This window comes from Saccopteryx leptura, chromosome 13 (assembly GCF_036850995.1).
Source record: "Saccopteryx leptura isolate mSacLep1 chromosome 13, mSacLep1_pri_phased_curated, whole genome shotgun sequence".
NCBI classification, from domain to species: domain Eukaryota; kingdom Metazoa; phylum Chordata; class Mammalia; order Chiroptera; family Emballonuridae; genus Saccopteryx; species Saccopteryx leptura.
This window is the reverse complement of record NC_089515.1, coordinates 43,615,374-43,630,118: the sequence shown is the minus strand read 5'-3', so window position 1 is coordinate 43,630,118 and position 14,745 is coordinate 43,615,374. Positions and strand designations below refer to the sequence as shown.

The 14,745-nt window shown below is 45.0% G+C and overlaps 1 protein-coding gene and 1 non-coding gene across 3 annotated transcripts in view; one reads left to right on the top strand and one right to left on the bottom strand.

Moving 5' to 3' along the window:
- UBE2Q2 (ubiquitin conjugating enzyme E2 Q2) overlaps window positions 1-9,753 on the bottom strand; it is a 64,919-nt gene extending 55,166 nt beyond the window's left edge. The window contains exon 1 of one of the 2 annotated variants that reach the window (XM_066355144.1): window positions 9,421-9,753. In XM_066355144.1, the coding sequence (XP_066211241.1) occupies window positions 9,421-9,591 (171 nt within the window). In that variant the 5' untranslated portion in view covers window positions 9,592-9,753. The remainder of the gene's footprint in view (window positions 1-9,420) is intronic. The other variant, XM_066355143.1, reaches the window with a different exon arrangement.
- On the top strand, window positions 5,659-5,734 carry TRNAV-AAC (transfer RNA valine (anticodon AAC)). The gene has a single exon. It is a non-coding gene; the product is annotated as a tRNA-Val (tRNA).
- Window positions 9,754-14,745: the final 4,992 nt, after the last annotated feature.

The following is a 14,745-nucleotide window of genomic DNA, read 5'->3' as shown; positions in this document are numbered from 1 at the left end:
AGATGAAGCAGTAAAGGCTATTTCACTAAATCTCAATCCTTATATATATATTTTTAATACCACAAATGATGAACTGGGAAGCACACATGAGCATGCCTACAGAATACTAGAGTGATTGAATCGTGAGCTGAACTAACCACTTTAACGGAACACCATTTTTACTTAGAAGGATGACCAACAAACAATGGTTATTTCTACTTGGGTTTTTGACAGATGTTTTCTCAAAAGTGAATGAAAAGAGCCTGTCATTTCAAGGAGAACAAAGAACAGTATTTATTGCCAATAATAAAATTCAAGCTTTCAAGCAAAAATTAAAATTCTGGAAAACCTCTATCTACAACTGGGAGCTTGACAGCTTGCAAGGAGTAGTCTGATGAGGTTTATGGTGATAGCAAAGAATATAATGTTTTCATATTATAAAATAAAATGTATCAACAATTAGAAGATTTTAAGTAAACCAGTATTTTCCAAATGACCAATGCATAATGATATACTATCGTGCAAGGATTAAAGATCCACTTAAAGTTCAAGTAAGACCAAGACCCGTGGAATATCCAAAAAGAAATCCAAGATTATCTAAAATGGCCATATTCTTTTTTCTAACCAGATAACTGGGTGAAGTTGGTTTTCTTCATATTATTTCAACTGTAACAATGTCTCACAACAGATACACAACAGATTGAATGCAGAAGCAAACAACAGAACAGGGATCAAAGGTTTTACAAACAATGTAAAATTGTGCCACTAGTCTCATTAAAATTTTTTGATTAAAAAAATATGGTGAGCCTGACCAGGCAGTGGTGCAGTGGATAGAAGACAGACTGGGACGCGGAGGACCCAGGTTCAAGACCCCAAGATTGCCAACTTGAGCACGGACTCATCTGGTTTCAGCAAGGCTCACCAGCTTGAGCCCAAGGTCGCTGGCTTGAGCAAGGGGTCTGCTCGGTCTGCTGGAGCCCCTCAGTCAAGGTATATCTGAGAAAGCAATCAATGAACAACTAAGGTGCCGCAATGAAGAATTGATGCTTCTCATCTCTCTCCCTTCCTGTCTGTCCCTCTCTCTGTCTCTGTCACGGTCACCAAAAAAAAAAATATGGTGAGCCTGACTAAACGGTAGTGCAGTGGATAGTGTGTCCGTCTGGGATGCTGAGAACCCAGGTTCCAAAACCCAAGGTTGCTGGCTTAAGTGCAGGCTCACCAGCTTGAGCACAGGTTTACTGGCTTGAGTAAGGGGTCACTGGCTCAGCTGGAGCTCCCCAGTCAAGGCACATATGAGAAAGCAATCAATGAACAACTAAGGTCTGCAATTACCCTGTTTCCCCCAAAATAAGACATCTCTCGAAAATAAGACCTAGTGCAATTTTTTTCAAGCTTAGAAATAAAAATAAGACCTAGCGCATGTTTAGGAGCAAAAATTAATATCAGACACTGTCTTATTTCCGGGGAAACACGGTATGAGCTGATGCTTCTCATCTCTCTCCCTTCCTGTCTGTCTGTCCCTCTTTCGCTTGCTAAAAAACAAAAAAGGTGATTTTTCATTAAAACATTTATATTTATATGTAATAATTTATCTTAATAAATTAATATTTTAAATGTTTTCATTTATAATGATACATACTGATAGATAACCTACATAAAGAAAAGCTCCTGGGGCTCTTAATACATGTCTAATAGTATAAAGAAGTCTTGACTCCAAAACCTTTGAGAACTGCTGCTGCCTTCCTACTTGCTCACCCACCCCTACTCCATTTCCCCCTACTCTCAGAATTTCTTCCTTGAAAGAAACCTCCCTTCATCATTCAATATCAACCTACGTGGTTCCACTGGCACTAGTTTCCTACCTCATTCCCATAATGCAAAACCTGGTCACAGGTCTTTACCAGTCCATTCACACCCAATAGTTTGTTGTCAGATGGGCTGAGCCAGAGAAACCTAGGTCTTACCTGGGACCCAGGCTTTGTATTCTAGAAGGTCATAGACATTTATACTTTCTGCCATTACTGTGAGAATGCCTATGTCACTGCCACTGCACACTTGCAAACATTTTTACCAATCTGATAAATAAAAGCTGTTACCTATAAGGACATAAAAGTTCCTGTACAACATAATTTGTTACAATATCTCCAGAAACCAATTCACCAATAAGAATGGGAAGCCAACTTGGGGTGATGAACACACAATATAATATACAGATGATGTATTATATAGACTTTGTACACCTGATAACTATGTAATTTTATTAACCAATGTCACCCAAATAAATTCAATAAAAATTTTTTAAAAAGAGAGAATGGGAAGCCATCATTTCTAGGAAAGTTTCAAAGGGCATAACCCATATGAACAAGGATTTAGCTCTAGTTATTAATGTTCAAACCATTATTTAAAATAGGGAAAAAAATGTCTGGCTGGTGGTGGCACAGTAGATAGAACATCAACCTGGGACACTGAGGTCCCAGGTTTTAAACCCCAAGCCCAAGGTTAGCAGCTTGAGTGCAGAGTCACCAGCTTGAGTACAACAAGATCACTGACATGATCTCAAGGTCACTGGCTTGAGACCAAAGTCTCTGGCTTGAGCAAGGGGTCACTGGCTTGGCTTGAGCCCCTGGGTCAGGCACGTATGAGAAGCAATCAATGAACTAAAGTGAACCAATTACAAGTTGATGCTTCTCATCTCTCTCCTTTCTTGTCTCTGTCTTGGTCTCTCTCTCTCTCTCTCTCTCCCTCTCTCTTTCTCTCTCGCAAAAAAAAAAAAAAGAATGTCTTGTTTTCCATGTTGTAAAATACCCACTCACCACAACCTTCAGCACAAACTCGACTTCTTCATGTTCAAGGTTTGTGCAGTGTAATATTTAAAACACAATTTGCTTGAAAAAGCATCAAAAATTATGACCAATATTTAAGACTAAGGATTACTATTTTCAATCTCTCATATACTTCAAGCTTTCTATTTTTTTACAAGGTTCACAACTAAGCTTTGTATCTCTCTATCTGACATTGTGATACTTAAACATTGGAAGATGCTCATAAATCCCAATATAATCCCTTACATTTAATGTTTAAGTGTGTCTGACACAGCTCTTTTTTGCCACAGTTATAAACATTTTAGACTTAAATAAATATAGCACAATTATCTAAGCATCTAATTATTCAGTACCTTTGTTTCTCCTCCATTTTACTATTAGTTGTACAGTGATGTTAAAGCCTGAAGGATGAATTGCCTTTGACCACCACCATAAAGGTTACCATAAGTGGACAAATTTCAACAAGTATACCACCACTCTGCCATCACTACATTGCCATCATAAAATGTTGTATTGTCCTAATTTGAAACAACACAACTCGAGACCAATCAAACCAACCTCTTTGCCTGTCATTGCTTAAGAAAAGGCATTTCTGTCTTGTTCAGAAATAACTTTCTATATCTATTTTCTACATAAATCCACTAAGAGACCGTCTGTGGCTCTATACTATATCAAGCAACTGTCAGAAAAACTGCCTGCCAGAATGCTCAGTTTCTGGTATCTTTCCAAATGATTGGACATGGCTGAATCCCCAAGGATTTAAAAATCTTTGGAAATTGATGCACACAGTTATAATTCTTCTGGAAACTAGTTATAGGACACATTACTTTCACACTTTACTTTTCAATACATGTGAAGCAGAAAACGAAATAAACTCACAAAGTTACCATACAGTACCTTAATAAAACTAGAAATGCTCTCACAAAAGTAAAAAAGAGTTACAAAAAGACAGAAAGAAAAATGTGGCTCCCTGCTCATCATTTTAAAAGTAAACAACAAAGTGTCTAACATGATCAGAGCCCATAGAAGCAGAGTGAAAGCACTAACACTAGGCAAAATAAAAATGCATCTATATCCCTGTGATCAGAAAAAATGCTTAAGTGATCCACGCAGCAAATTACAACTAATCAAAACATTCTACATGAACTGAGGCAGAGAAAACAAAGGCTGAAGAGGATTCCAACCACCTAATGTTCAGAAACCACTAGCTGGTTTCCTTGGTTCTGAGTCTACCATCTTTCAGAATCTTTTAGAAGACAACACAGAACACTATTGTGATGGCCTTGGAAAAAGGGACCCCTGCTTCATCCCTCTCACTTTCAAGTAATGCCTTACATTTGGCACTGTTTCAGTTCAACTCCCCATCCCTCAACCAGCTGACATTTATCTAATACTATTCTTTTCCAGGTCTAAGGAAATTTAACAACAAAAAATCAAGTTACTAAGGGACACACCATTCATAAAATGAAAACCTAAGTCTCCTCCTCTTCCTATATCTGTTCCTTTCAAGGAAGGGCAGAAAAGGGGGAATGAGGGAGGGTAGATAACAACTAGGAATTTGACTCTATATTATAAATTGGTCAGATGAATGAATACAATGACTTCTCTGGCTTGAAAGTACCACTTAGATCAGGGGTCCCCAAACTGCGGCCCCCTGAGGCCATTTATCCGGCCCCCCGCCGCACTACCGGAAGGGGCACCTCTTTCATTAGTGGTCATCCGCATCCTGTGCTCCTGGAGTCCTGTATGAGGCGGCATCGCTCAGGTACAGTACTACTTCCAGTGACGCGGGACGCACGCCTCACGGCTCCGGAAGCGCGTCATATCATTTGTTACGGCTAGCAGTGACAAATATGGAACTGGACATTGACCATCTTATTAGTCAAAAGCAGGCCCATAGTTCCCATTGAAATACTGGTCAGTTTGTTGATTTAAATTTACTTGTTCTTTAAGTATTGTATTTGTTTCCGTTTTGTTTTTTTACTTTAAAATAAGATATGTGCAGTGTGCATAGGGATTTGTTCATAGTTTTTTTTATAGTCCAGCCCTCCAACGGTCTGAGGGACAGTGAACTGGCCCCCTGTGTTAAAAGTTTGGGGACCCCTGACTTAGATACTTAACATGACAGGGAATTCCAAACAATTCTCTAGTACTGTAGTTTAATTTGGAAAGGTAATCTGTCCCAGAAGGATAGACCAAAGAAAAGGTCTTAGGTTTTTTAGTCAAGTTTCATTCATTATTTCCTTTGTATAACCTTAGCTGGGCTACTTTTGATCAGTGTCAAAACCAGAAACAAAAATTAAGAAATTGATGGCACTGATTTATTTCCCATGAAAGCTATTGTAAAGCATTTTCAAAATAAAGTGTTATTCAACCATGAAAGACATCATCACTTTAATATTTGCTAAAGAACATTATCATTACTACAGAGCTTTCCTATATATGCTCCCATGTCAGGCAAAAGTATTATTTATTTCATATAAAAACACAGTAAAAGTGATTTGCTTAAGGTCACAGCTATTATGTGAAGAAAAATCTTTCTCTCTCCTGTAAACTCAAGGGTTCTAACGTTTTTAAATTTAGTATCTTGCTATTGGGAAGGGGTAAGGGGCGGAAGAAGGGCTTTATGGCAATGATAAATAGAAATTTAATTTTTTAAAAAAGTTCCACCACAAGTAGCCTGGCAAATAGCCACTCATGCAGACACAGTAATGATTTATGCTACACAAATAATAAAGTAAGAGGTTTTGTTTGTTTACTAGCTAATTTACTTCCTGGGGGGGACTTTTTACTCTAAAACAGCAATTCCCTTCTACGAGTTCCCAGACAGCAAGAAGTCCATAAAAGGAATAACAGAGCCCTGGCCGGTTGGCTCAGCGGTAGAGCGTCGGCCTAACGTGCGGAGGACCCGGGTTCGATTCCCGGCCAGGGCACACAGGAGAAGCGCCCATTTGCTTTTCCACCCCTCCGCCGCGCTTTCCTCTCTGTCTCTCTCTTCCCCTCCTGCAGCCAAGGCTCCATTGGAGCAAAGATGGCCCGGGCGCTGGGGATGGCTCTGTGGCCTCTGCCTCAGGCGCTAGAGTGGCTCTGGTCGCAACATGGCGACGCCCAGGATGGGCAGAGCATCGCCCCCTGGTGGGCAGAGCGTCGCCCCTGGTGGGCGTGCCGGGTGGATCCCGGTTGGGCGCATGCGGGAGTCTGTCTGACTGTCTCTCCGTTTCCAGCTTCAGAAAAATGAAAAAAATGAAAAAAAAAAAAAAAAAAAAAAAAGGAATAACAGAGTTGCCAAGTTATGTTAAATATTTCAAAAGGACTAAAAGAAAGTCATATACTAGCTCCCAATAAGGCTGCACAGGTTATTAAAACAAGCTGTTTTGCCTTTAGGTGTGATTAGAACAAGTGGATGTTAGCACTGACTGACAATTAGATCTATTTACTTAAAATGAAAAAAAATAATAATACCTAAAATTGCATGACAATCTTTTATACCATGTGTTTTTTTGGTGGGTTTTTTTTATTACTGAAAGACTCCTTGAAGTTGAAAAATAGCACTCCTTGCCATTCATATTTAAGATTAGGATAAATTTATAAAACAGGAAAAGAAATAGCTCAATACCCTTGGCCTAGAGAGTAAAACATCTATGCTCCATTTATCACTTTTTTTTTTAATGTGGCAGAGACAGAGAGACAGACAGATAGGGACAGACAGGCAGAAAGGGAGAGAAATGAGAAGCATCAATTCTTTGTTGCAGCTCCTTCATTGTTCATTGATTGCTTTCTCATATGTGCCTTGAGTGGGGATGGGCGGGCACTACAGCAGAGCAGAGTAACCCCTTGCTCAAGCCAGCGACCTTGGGCTCAAGCCAGAGACCATGGGGTCATGTCTATGATTCTACACTCAAGCCAGCCAACCCACGCTCAAGCTGGTGAGCCCAAACCAGTGACCTTGGGGTTTCAAAACTGGGTCTTCTGCGTCCCAGTCCAAAGCTCTATCCACTGCGCCAAAACCTGGTCAGGCTGTTTTTTACTTCTTAAAAATGTATTTACGACTTAAAACTAAGCCTTTTAGTCAAATTACAAATTTCCTATCAAGCCCTCAGTGACTCGATAGTGAGTATCCATGACACTATCTTGATGTTATCTCTACACTTTTGACAAACTCTTGTCAGTTAACTTACACAATAATTCAGATTTTTTTCAAATAGAATAACTAGAATGGTGATCATATAGTCAATAGAATACAAGGTGGGGCAAAAGTAGGTTTACAGTTGTGAATATGTGAAACACAGTTTATTCTTATTTATTAATGTATTATTTTCCATATTCACAACTGTAAACCTACTTTTGCCAAACCCTGTATTTACTGAATGGAAAATAAAAAGCGTAATTATAGAATACTCTCCCTTGCCATCATAAAAAAAATTTTTTTAAGACAAACATCCAAACTATTACAAAAGAACATAAGAAAACATAACCAAAGCAGTACACAGTAAGGACTATAAAAGTAAGAAAGGAGAAATAAATATCAGCATAAACTGAGTATGACGAGAAGACCCTTGAGGGATGATCAGACATGGAAAGACAGATTGAGATGGGGTGAGGGGGCAGATTCCACATGGGACAAACTGCTGATACAGAAGCCTGAAAGAACAAAGGACAGAGTATCTTTAGATTATTCAGAAATTGGCATGCATGTGTATAAGAAACAACTAGCAAAGAATCATTCACTATAACCATTACAGAAACTACATAAGGGTGCTTCTTGGCAAACATGGGGAAAACAGGGCCTAGCACTTCAATTTGAATAGTGTCCACTAGTGGTACCATTATACTAGTCCCCATTAAATCCTCCTTCCACTGGGTGCCTAATTCACTTCTTGCTCCACTTACTAATCCAGGTAATCAGTCAATATCTTTGTGTATAGAAGACTCCTTGCAAGCTTCCAACATGGTCAATGGGTCACCGCGGGCATTGAAGGTGGGATAATTCTTTGTTGTGGCAGACTGCCTGAAAATCACAAGTCATCTGGAATTCCTGTACCCAGGCACTAAATGCAAGCACAGCACCATTACCAGCACCCCCCCACCCCCCACTGGGATAACCAAAACCACACACACATTTCCTAATGCACCCACTGCAGAGAGCCACTCCTAGTCCTGAATGGCAAACACATTTTCCCAAGTTATCTGAACAACTTAGTGGCTCCCCACAATCTTACAAGTTCAGTCTCCTATCATTCAAACCAGCCCTATATATTTTTTTGGCCAATACCCCAAATTCTACCAGAATAATCACCATTGACGCCAGTCTCCTTAATATCACCTACTTCATGCTCATTACTACATACTTCCAGTTTCCCATTGTTGGAAAATTTCTCCTTCATGCTGGGATTCTCGAGTCTCATGGTAACTTCTCTGCTCCTACGTCCTAGCAAGCTACACTTTCTCAAGCTTTAGTGTCTTTTTTGGAGTTTTCTCTGCATGAAATGCTCTCTGGTTCCCTTCAAAATCCTACTCACCTGTGAAGGAACAACCACTGTCAGCTGTCCTAAAACATCCTGCATGAAATGCTCTCTCTGGTTCCCTTCAAAATCCTACTCACCTGTGAAGGAACAACTACTGTCAGCTGCCCTAAAACATCCACTGAAGCGCCCCTCACCGCCCCCCCCCCCCCCCAGCAAAGCCAAAATCAAGTGCTGTCCCCGGCTTTCATAATGACACCACAGAACTGGGTAACACCTTGTTGTAAAAACCTCTTCCCCAAGAAGACGCAGTTATGAAAGCAGGGTCTGCTCTGCCCGATTCTGCGAAACCAGTGCCAGGAACACTTAGATGCTCAATAAACGATTTCTCTCCTCAGGACAGCGCTTGACTGAACTGGTTTTTCCGGAAATACACACCTGCTCCCCCAGATAGCAGTCTGAAACCTATTTTAATGTTATTCAGGGTCACTTCCAGGCCTTTGCCAACTCCCGAGCATCCACTGACTCCATGGAAGGGAGGGAAGACCCCGGGCTGGCTCTGCCACCGGGGCCTCACCGAACGCTCCGAGGAGCAAGTCCGCCCCTCCGCCGGCTCCCCAGCCCCGAGTCCCTGAGGAGCCCCCGCGTCACTGAAAGTGAGCGTGAGGGTCCCGTCGGCCCTGTGACAGGAAGTAAATTGTACTCCTTCAGGGCACCTGCGCGGCGGCACGGCGCCCGCACCTCCCGCGGCCGCCGCGGGTTCGGGCCAGCTCCTCCCAAAAGGCGGCTGCGACAGACGAAGGCTGGATGCACGGCCTGATGCCCGAGGCGGACAACTCCAGGGCCTCAGTCCCGGTCCCCCGCCGCCCGCGCAGCGAGCGCAGCCATGGCGACCCCGGCGCGCCGCCGTCCCCTCACCTCAGCTCCCGTCACCTCCCCCCGCGTCACTTCGCCCCCCGTCACCTCAGCTCCCGTCACCTCCTCACCCCGGCAGCGACCTGGCCGCGAACGGGCAGCGGCCCAGCCCGGGGGCGACAAGACCGCGCCGCCTCCCACCCCGAGCCTCGCGTGGCGGCGGCCGGACCCCCGGGCGGGCCTCTTTGTCCGGGTCCCCTGTCCCCTGTCCCCCCGGCCCCGGCCCGGCCCGGCCGCCGCACCGTGATGTTGCAGTGCAGCGTGAGCGCCGAGGCCGCGCTGCCCGGCGGCCGCACCAGGAACTGGCAGTGCAGCTCGTCCAGCTTCCAGCTGACGATGCGGAACCGCTCGTGGTTCTTGTCGAAGATGGACGCCAGGAACTTCAGCTCAGCCTTGAGTCCCGACACCGACATCCTCCCCTCATCTCCGGCGGGGAGCCGAGCCCGCGCCGCCGTCACGGCCGGAAGAGGGTGAAGGGGACCGGCCGGGCAGCGGCCTTTGTAACCGACGCGGCCGGCAGGAGGCGGCAGCCCGAGACTGAAGAGGGCAACGCGACCCCGCCCCGCCGCCGGCAGAGGCCGCCCACCCGGCCTCGCGCCCCACGCCCCGCCCCGCTCAAACCCGCCCTGCCCCGCCCTGCCGCAAGCTTAGCCCCGCCCCGCGCGTGCACGCGGTCAGCGCGCCCGCGCCCCGCCCCCTTTGCCCCCGAGTTCTGCGGCGCGCTATACCCATGGCGACGACTTGGTCCGGTCAGGTCACGTTCCGCTCATCCGCAGCTCCGCTCTCTCCGCGTTCATTTTCTCCCTTCTGTGGAACCTTTGCCCTAGTCCTCACGGTGGCCATGGCACTCTCATCCCCCGTGGGGCCGGCTCAGAGGTCATCTCAGAGCCTCGCTGACCACTCCATGTCAAAATGCCACCCAATCACCCTGAATCACTTCAGCACCTATTACTGTCCGACCTTTTTCCTGCTCATTTGTTCATTATCTCTGCCCAACACCAATGTCTTCAACCGAGCTGCAACCCCAGGACCTAGAACAAGGCCTTTTCTATGTGGTTACCCAATGTGACTGAATGGATGCTCCTGTCTGTACTCCCCAACATTGACACAGCCCTTGGCCCAATCTAGAGTAGAGGCTCCACAATTGGACAAAGGACTACATGGCAAAGGAATACAACACAACCGGACACGCAATAGCAGTGTGTTTAGGAATAAGGACTAGAGGCGGGACCTAGCTTAGAAGAGTCTTCTTCATTTAATGCTCTGCTGTAACATCTTGAAATTCTCAATAGTTTTTCAACACAAGCCCCTGCATTTTCCTTTTACACTGGTCCCGCCTAGAGGTTCCTAGCTCTCCTATGCCCTAAGGTCTCCTGCTTCATGACCTCCCAGTGGTCTCTGGTCTACTGGCCCCTTAGCTGACAAAATACAGAACAACGCGGGAGATACTAAGTCTACCGAATGAGGAACATTTTAAATGCTTTTATTTGTATTTACTTCTGAGATATCATGTTCTAGTGCTTCTTAACCTTTTGGGGGGTCAGAGACCCCTTTGAAAATCTAATAAAAGCTATGTTCTGTCTTCCTGGGAAAAATACTTATGCATATAAAGCATATTTATGGGGTTCGTGGCCCTGGCACTAGAGATCCCACTATGAACAGGGACTTGGAGGAAAAAGGGTTCCAGCCCTGAACTCTCAGACAGAAATAACTGGGACACTGTATTGGTATTATTACTGGGTTAAGCACTGAAGTGGCTTGATGCTTTCTTTTGCCTTCAGTCCCACTTGGGGCCCTAGAAAGGCGTGGAAGTCACAGACAAGGGCTTGAGACAAAGGAGAACAATCTGTTCAGAATTTGGTATGACTGAGAAATAAAATGCCTTGAACAAGTTATTTGATATGTCAAGCTTTATTTTATTAGCTCTAAATAGCTAGGAGAAAATAGCTTTATAAATTGTAAATGCTTTTACTAGTTATAGCTCAGAAATATATATGTACATATAAATTTCACAATCAGCCCTGGCCGGTTGGCTAAATGGTAGAGCGTCAGCCTGGCGTGCAGGAGTCCCAGGTTCGATTCCCGGCCAGGGCACACAGGAGAAGCGCCCATCTGCTTCTCCACCCTTTCCCGTCTCCTTCCTTTCTGTCTCTCTCTTCCCCTCCCACAGCCAAGGCTCCATTGGAGCAAAGTTGGCCCCGGCACTGGGGATGGCTCTATGGCCTCTGCCTCAGGCGCTAGAATGGCTCTGGATGCAACAGAGCTACGCCCGGGAGGGGCAGAGCATCGCCCCCTGGTGGGCAGAGCGTCGCCCCCTGGTGGGCATGCCGGGTGGATCCCGGTTGGGCGCATGTGGGAGTCTGTCTGACTGCCTCCCCATTTCCAACTTTAGAAAAATACGAAAACAAAAACAAAATAAGTTTCACAATCATTTTTGAGCATCTGCTGTGTGCCAAGCCCTAAAAGGGCCAGAAAGATAGTCCCTGAATTCAGGAAGCTCAAAGGCTAGCATTGGAAAGAAAACACTGTTTCCTGGTTCTTTAGGCTGCAATGACCAGAAAACTGTGACTTAATGTAGCTTAGAAAATAAAGAAATGTATTACTCCATAAAATAGGAAGTCCAGAGTCAGGGTAGGCTCCAGGATTAGCTGATTAGAGCTTCAATAATGTCATCCAGAGCCCAGATTTCTTCCATCTCCTTTGTCAGGATGAGAGCAAAGTAGCTGTAACTGTTCTTGAGGGTCATATCCCAACATAATATCCAGAGTCAAAATATGTCCATAGACATATTTCCCATGTCTCCTTCCAAGACATGAGGACCTTTCCAAAAATCCACCCAACTGACTTCTCTTCTGTGTCATTGACCAGAAATGTGTCACATGCCCATCCCTAAACCAGGTAAATGGATGGGACCACTCACTGAACTCCCATCATTTGGAATGGACTAGATCTTAGGGAGTCGATCATAGTGGCTACTATAGACACATCAGATCACATGTGACAAGAGGTTCAAACTACTGAACCTATCAGGGAAGAAAGAAATTCATTCTAGAAATTACCTGCATAAAAGTATGGTTATGTTCAGAGATCATCCAAGAGCCTGGTTGATTAAACAGTACAGAAAGAGGCCAAGAAGATGATAAAACTAGGATGTAATTGGACACCTGAAACACCATGCCAATGACTACAATTTCATTCAGTGGGAGTCATCACTTTTTAAAAGATTTATGTGGCAGCCTGACCAGGCGGTGGCGCAGTGGATAAAGTGTCAGACTGGGATACCGAGGACCCAGGTTCGAGACCCCGAGGTCGCCAGCTTGAGCGCGGGCTCATCTGGTTTGAGCAAAAAGCTCACCAGCTTGGATCCAAGATCCTGGCTCGAGCAAGGGGTTGCTCGGTCTGCTGAAGGCCCGCGGTCAGGGCACGTGTGAGAAAGCAATCAATGAACAACTAAGGTGTTGCAATACGCAACGAAAAGCTAATGATAGATGCTTCTCATCTCTCCGTTCCTGTCAGTCTGTCCCTCTCTCTGACTCTCTCTGTCTCTGTAAAACACACACACACACACACACACACAAGATTTATCTGGCATTAGTATGTAAAAGGATTACAGTGGGTTTAAAACTATGAAGTTGCCACCACGAAGAAGCAGGGAACCCAGATTCTAAATTCAATGGGGCAATTCACATCAAGCTCCAAACAGTGAACCTTTTGGATTGGTCCAAGTCAATAGTGAGAAACATTGATGTAGAATAAGTGGTTGTGGGAGTAGAAAGGAATACACCGGCTCTAGCCGTATTTCCGAGTATACCTGCTAGATTTTACACTTTTTTTTTTTTTTTGTATTTTTCTGAAGCTGGAAACGGGGAGAGACAGTCAGACAGACTCCCGCATGCACCCGACAGGGATCCACCAGGCATGCCCACCAGGGGGCGATGCTCTGCCCCTCCGGGGCGTCGCTCTGTTGCCACCAGAGCCACTCTAGCGCCTGGGGCAGAGGCCAAGGAGCCATCCCCAGCGCCCGGGCCATCTTTGCCCCAATGGAGCCTCGGCGGCAGGAGGGGAAGAGAGAGACAGAGAGGAAGGAGAGGGGGAGGGGTGGAGAAGCAGATGGGCGCTTCTCCTGTGTGCCCTGGCCGGGAATCAAACCTAGGACTTCTGCACGCCAGGCCGACGCTCTACCACTGAGCCAACCGGCCAGGGCCTGCTAGATTTTAGAGTCGATGCAGGGATGGAGAGAGAGAAGTTTTGTTTTGTTTAATGTAGCATTTGAAATTTCTTTTTTTATATATATAGTTTTTTTTAAGTGTTTTGATATTTTGGGGTTTTTTTTTTTAGTTATTGATTTTTAGAGAGAGAGAGAGAAGAGGGGAGAGGAGTGAGAAGCATCAACTCGTAGTTGCTTCTCAAATGTGCCTTGACCTGGCAAGCCCAAGGTTTGGAACCAGCTATCTCAGCAGTCCAGGTTGACACTTTATCCACTGTACCACCACAGGTCAGATTCACTTTGAAATTTCTAGAGCAGGCTTCTAGGAGGGAGTGATGCTAGGGACAAAGCCAGAGAAAGAGGAATTTGAGGTGCTGATGGGACCTCAAGGAATTTCTATCATAGTCCTGGAGTATATAAGGAAAGTCAGAGCCAGGAATATGTAATTGTCGATCAGCCACAGGGAGTGATGGTGGGAGTGATGGTGGAAGCCATGGATGTGGGTGTGATCACTGAGGCACAGGGGATGGAAGGCAACTTGGGTCATTGATAAGACCCTGAAGAAGGCCCACTGTTGGTAGTTCAGTAGGAAAGGAGGCATCAGAGAAGTCAGGATGACCTGTGTGTTGAGTTATTGGTGGAAAGGACAAGAAAGATCAGGAACAAGAAAAAGCCATGAGCTTCAGGGATTAGGAGGTCAATGGTATCCTAGAGAAAACTATGGCAATAGGATGGTGGACATGGGGAAGTGAAGGCAGTGGGTGTAGACTAATTCCTTGAAAGGCTTCAGCATGATGAGAAAGGGAAATGAAACAGTCACCCGCAGTAGCAAAGCAAAGGGAAGCTTAAGGGTTAGTTTTTAGTATAGCAGAGAGAAAGCTGGATTTACTGTGAAGCTCAGCCTTTAAGGCTTTTTGTGTTTACACAGCCCCCCTCTAAGTAAATGTTAACCTTTCTTCCTAACTTTGTATTCTTTTTCTTGAAGGGAGCTCCCACGATTGAATAAGCTTCAGGTTCTACAAAACCTGGATCTACCCCGAAGGAAAGAGCCATTTATAGGCAATGAAAACTGAAGGTGCCTGACCTGCGGTGGCACAGTGGATAGAGTATCAACCTGGAATGCTGAGGTCGCTGGTTTGAAGCCACAGGCTTGCCCAGTCAAAGCACACACAAGAAGCAGCTGTGAGTTGATGCTTCCCGCTCCTCCCTCACCATCTTTCTCTCTCTTCTCTGTCTAAAATCAATAAATAAAATCTTTTCTTTTTTTTAAAGAAAACTGAAGGTACAAAAGGGGAGATGAGGAGGCATAGAACTAGGTCCTGGAAGAGGAGCCAAAGGACTGGAGAAGAGTAACTGATGG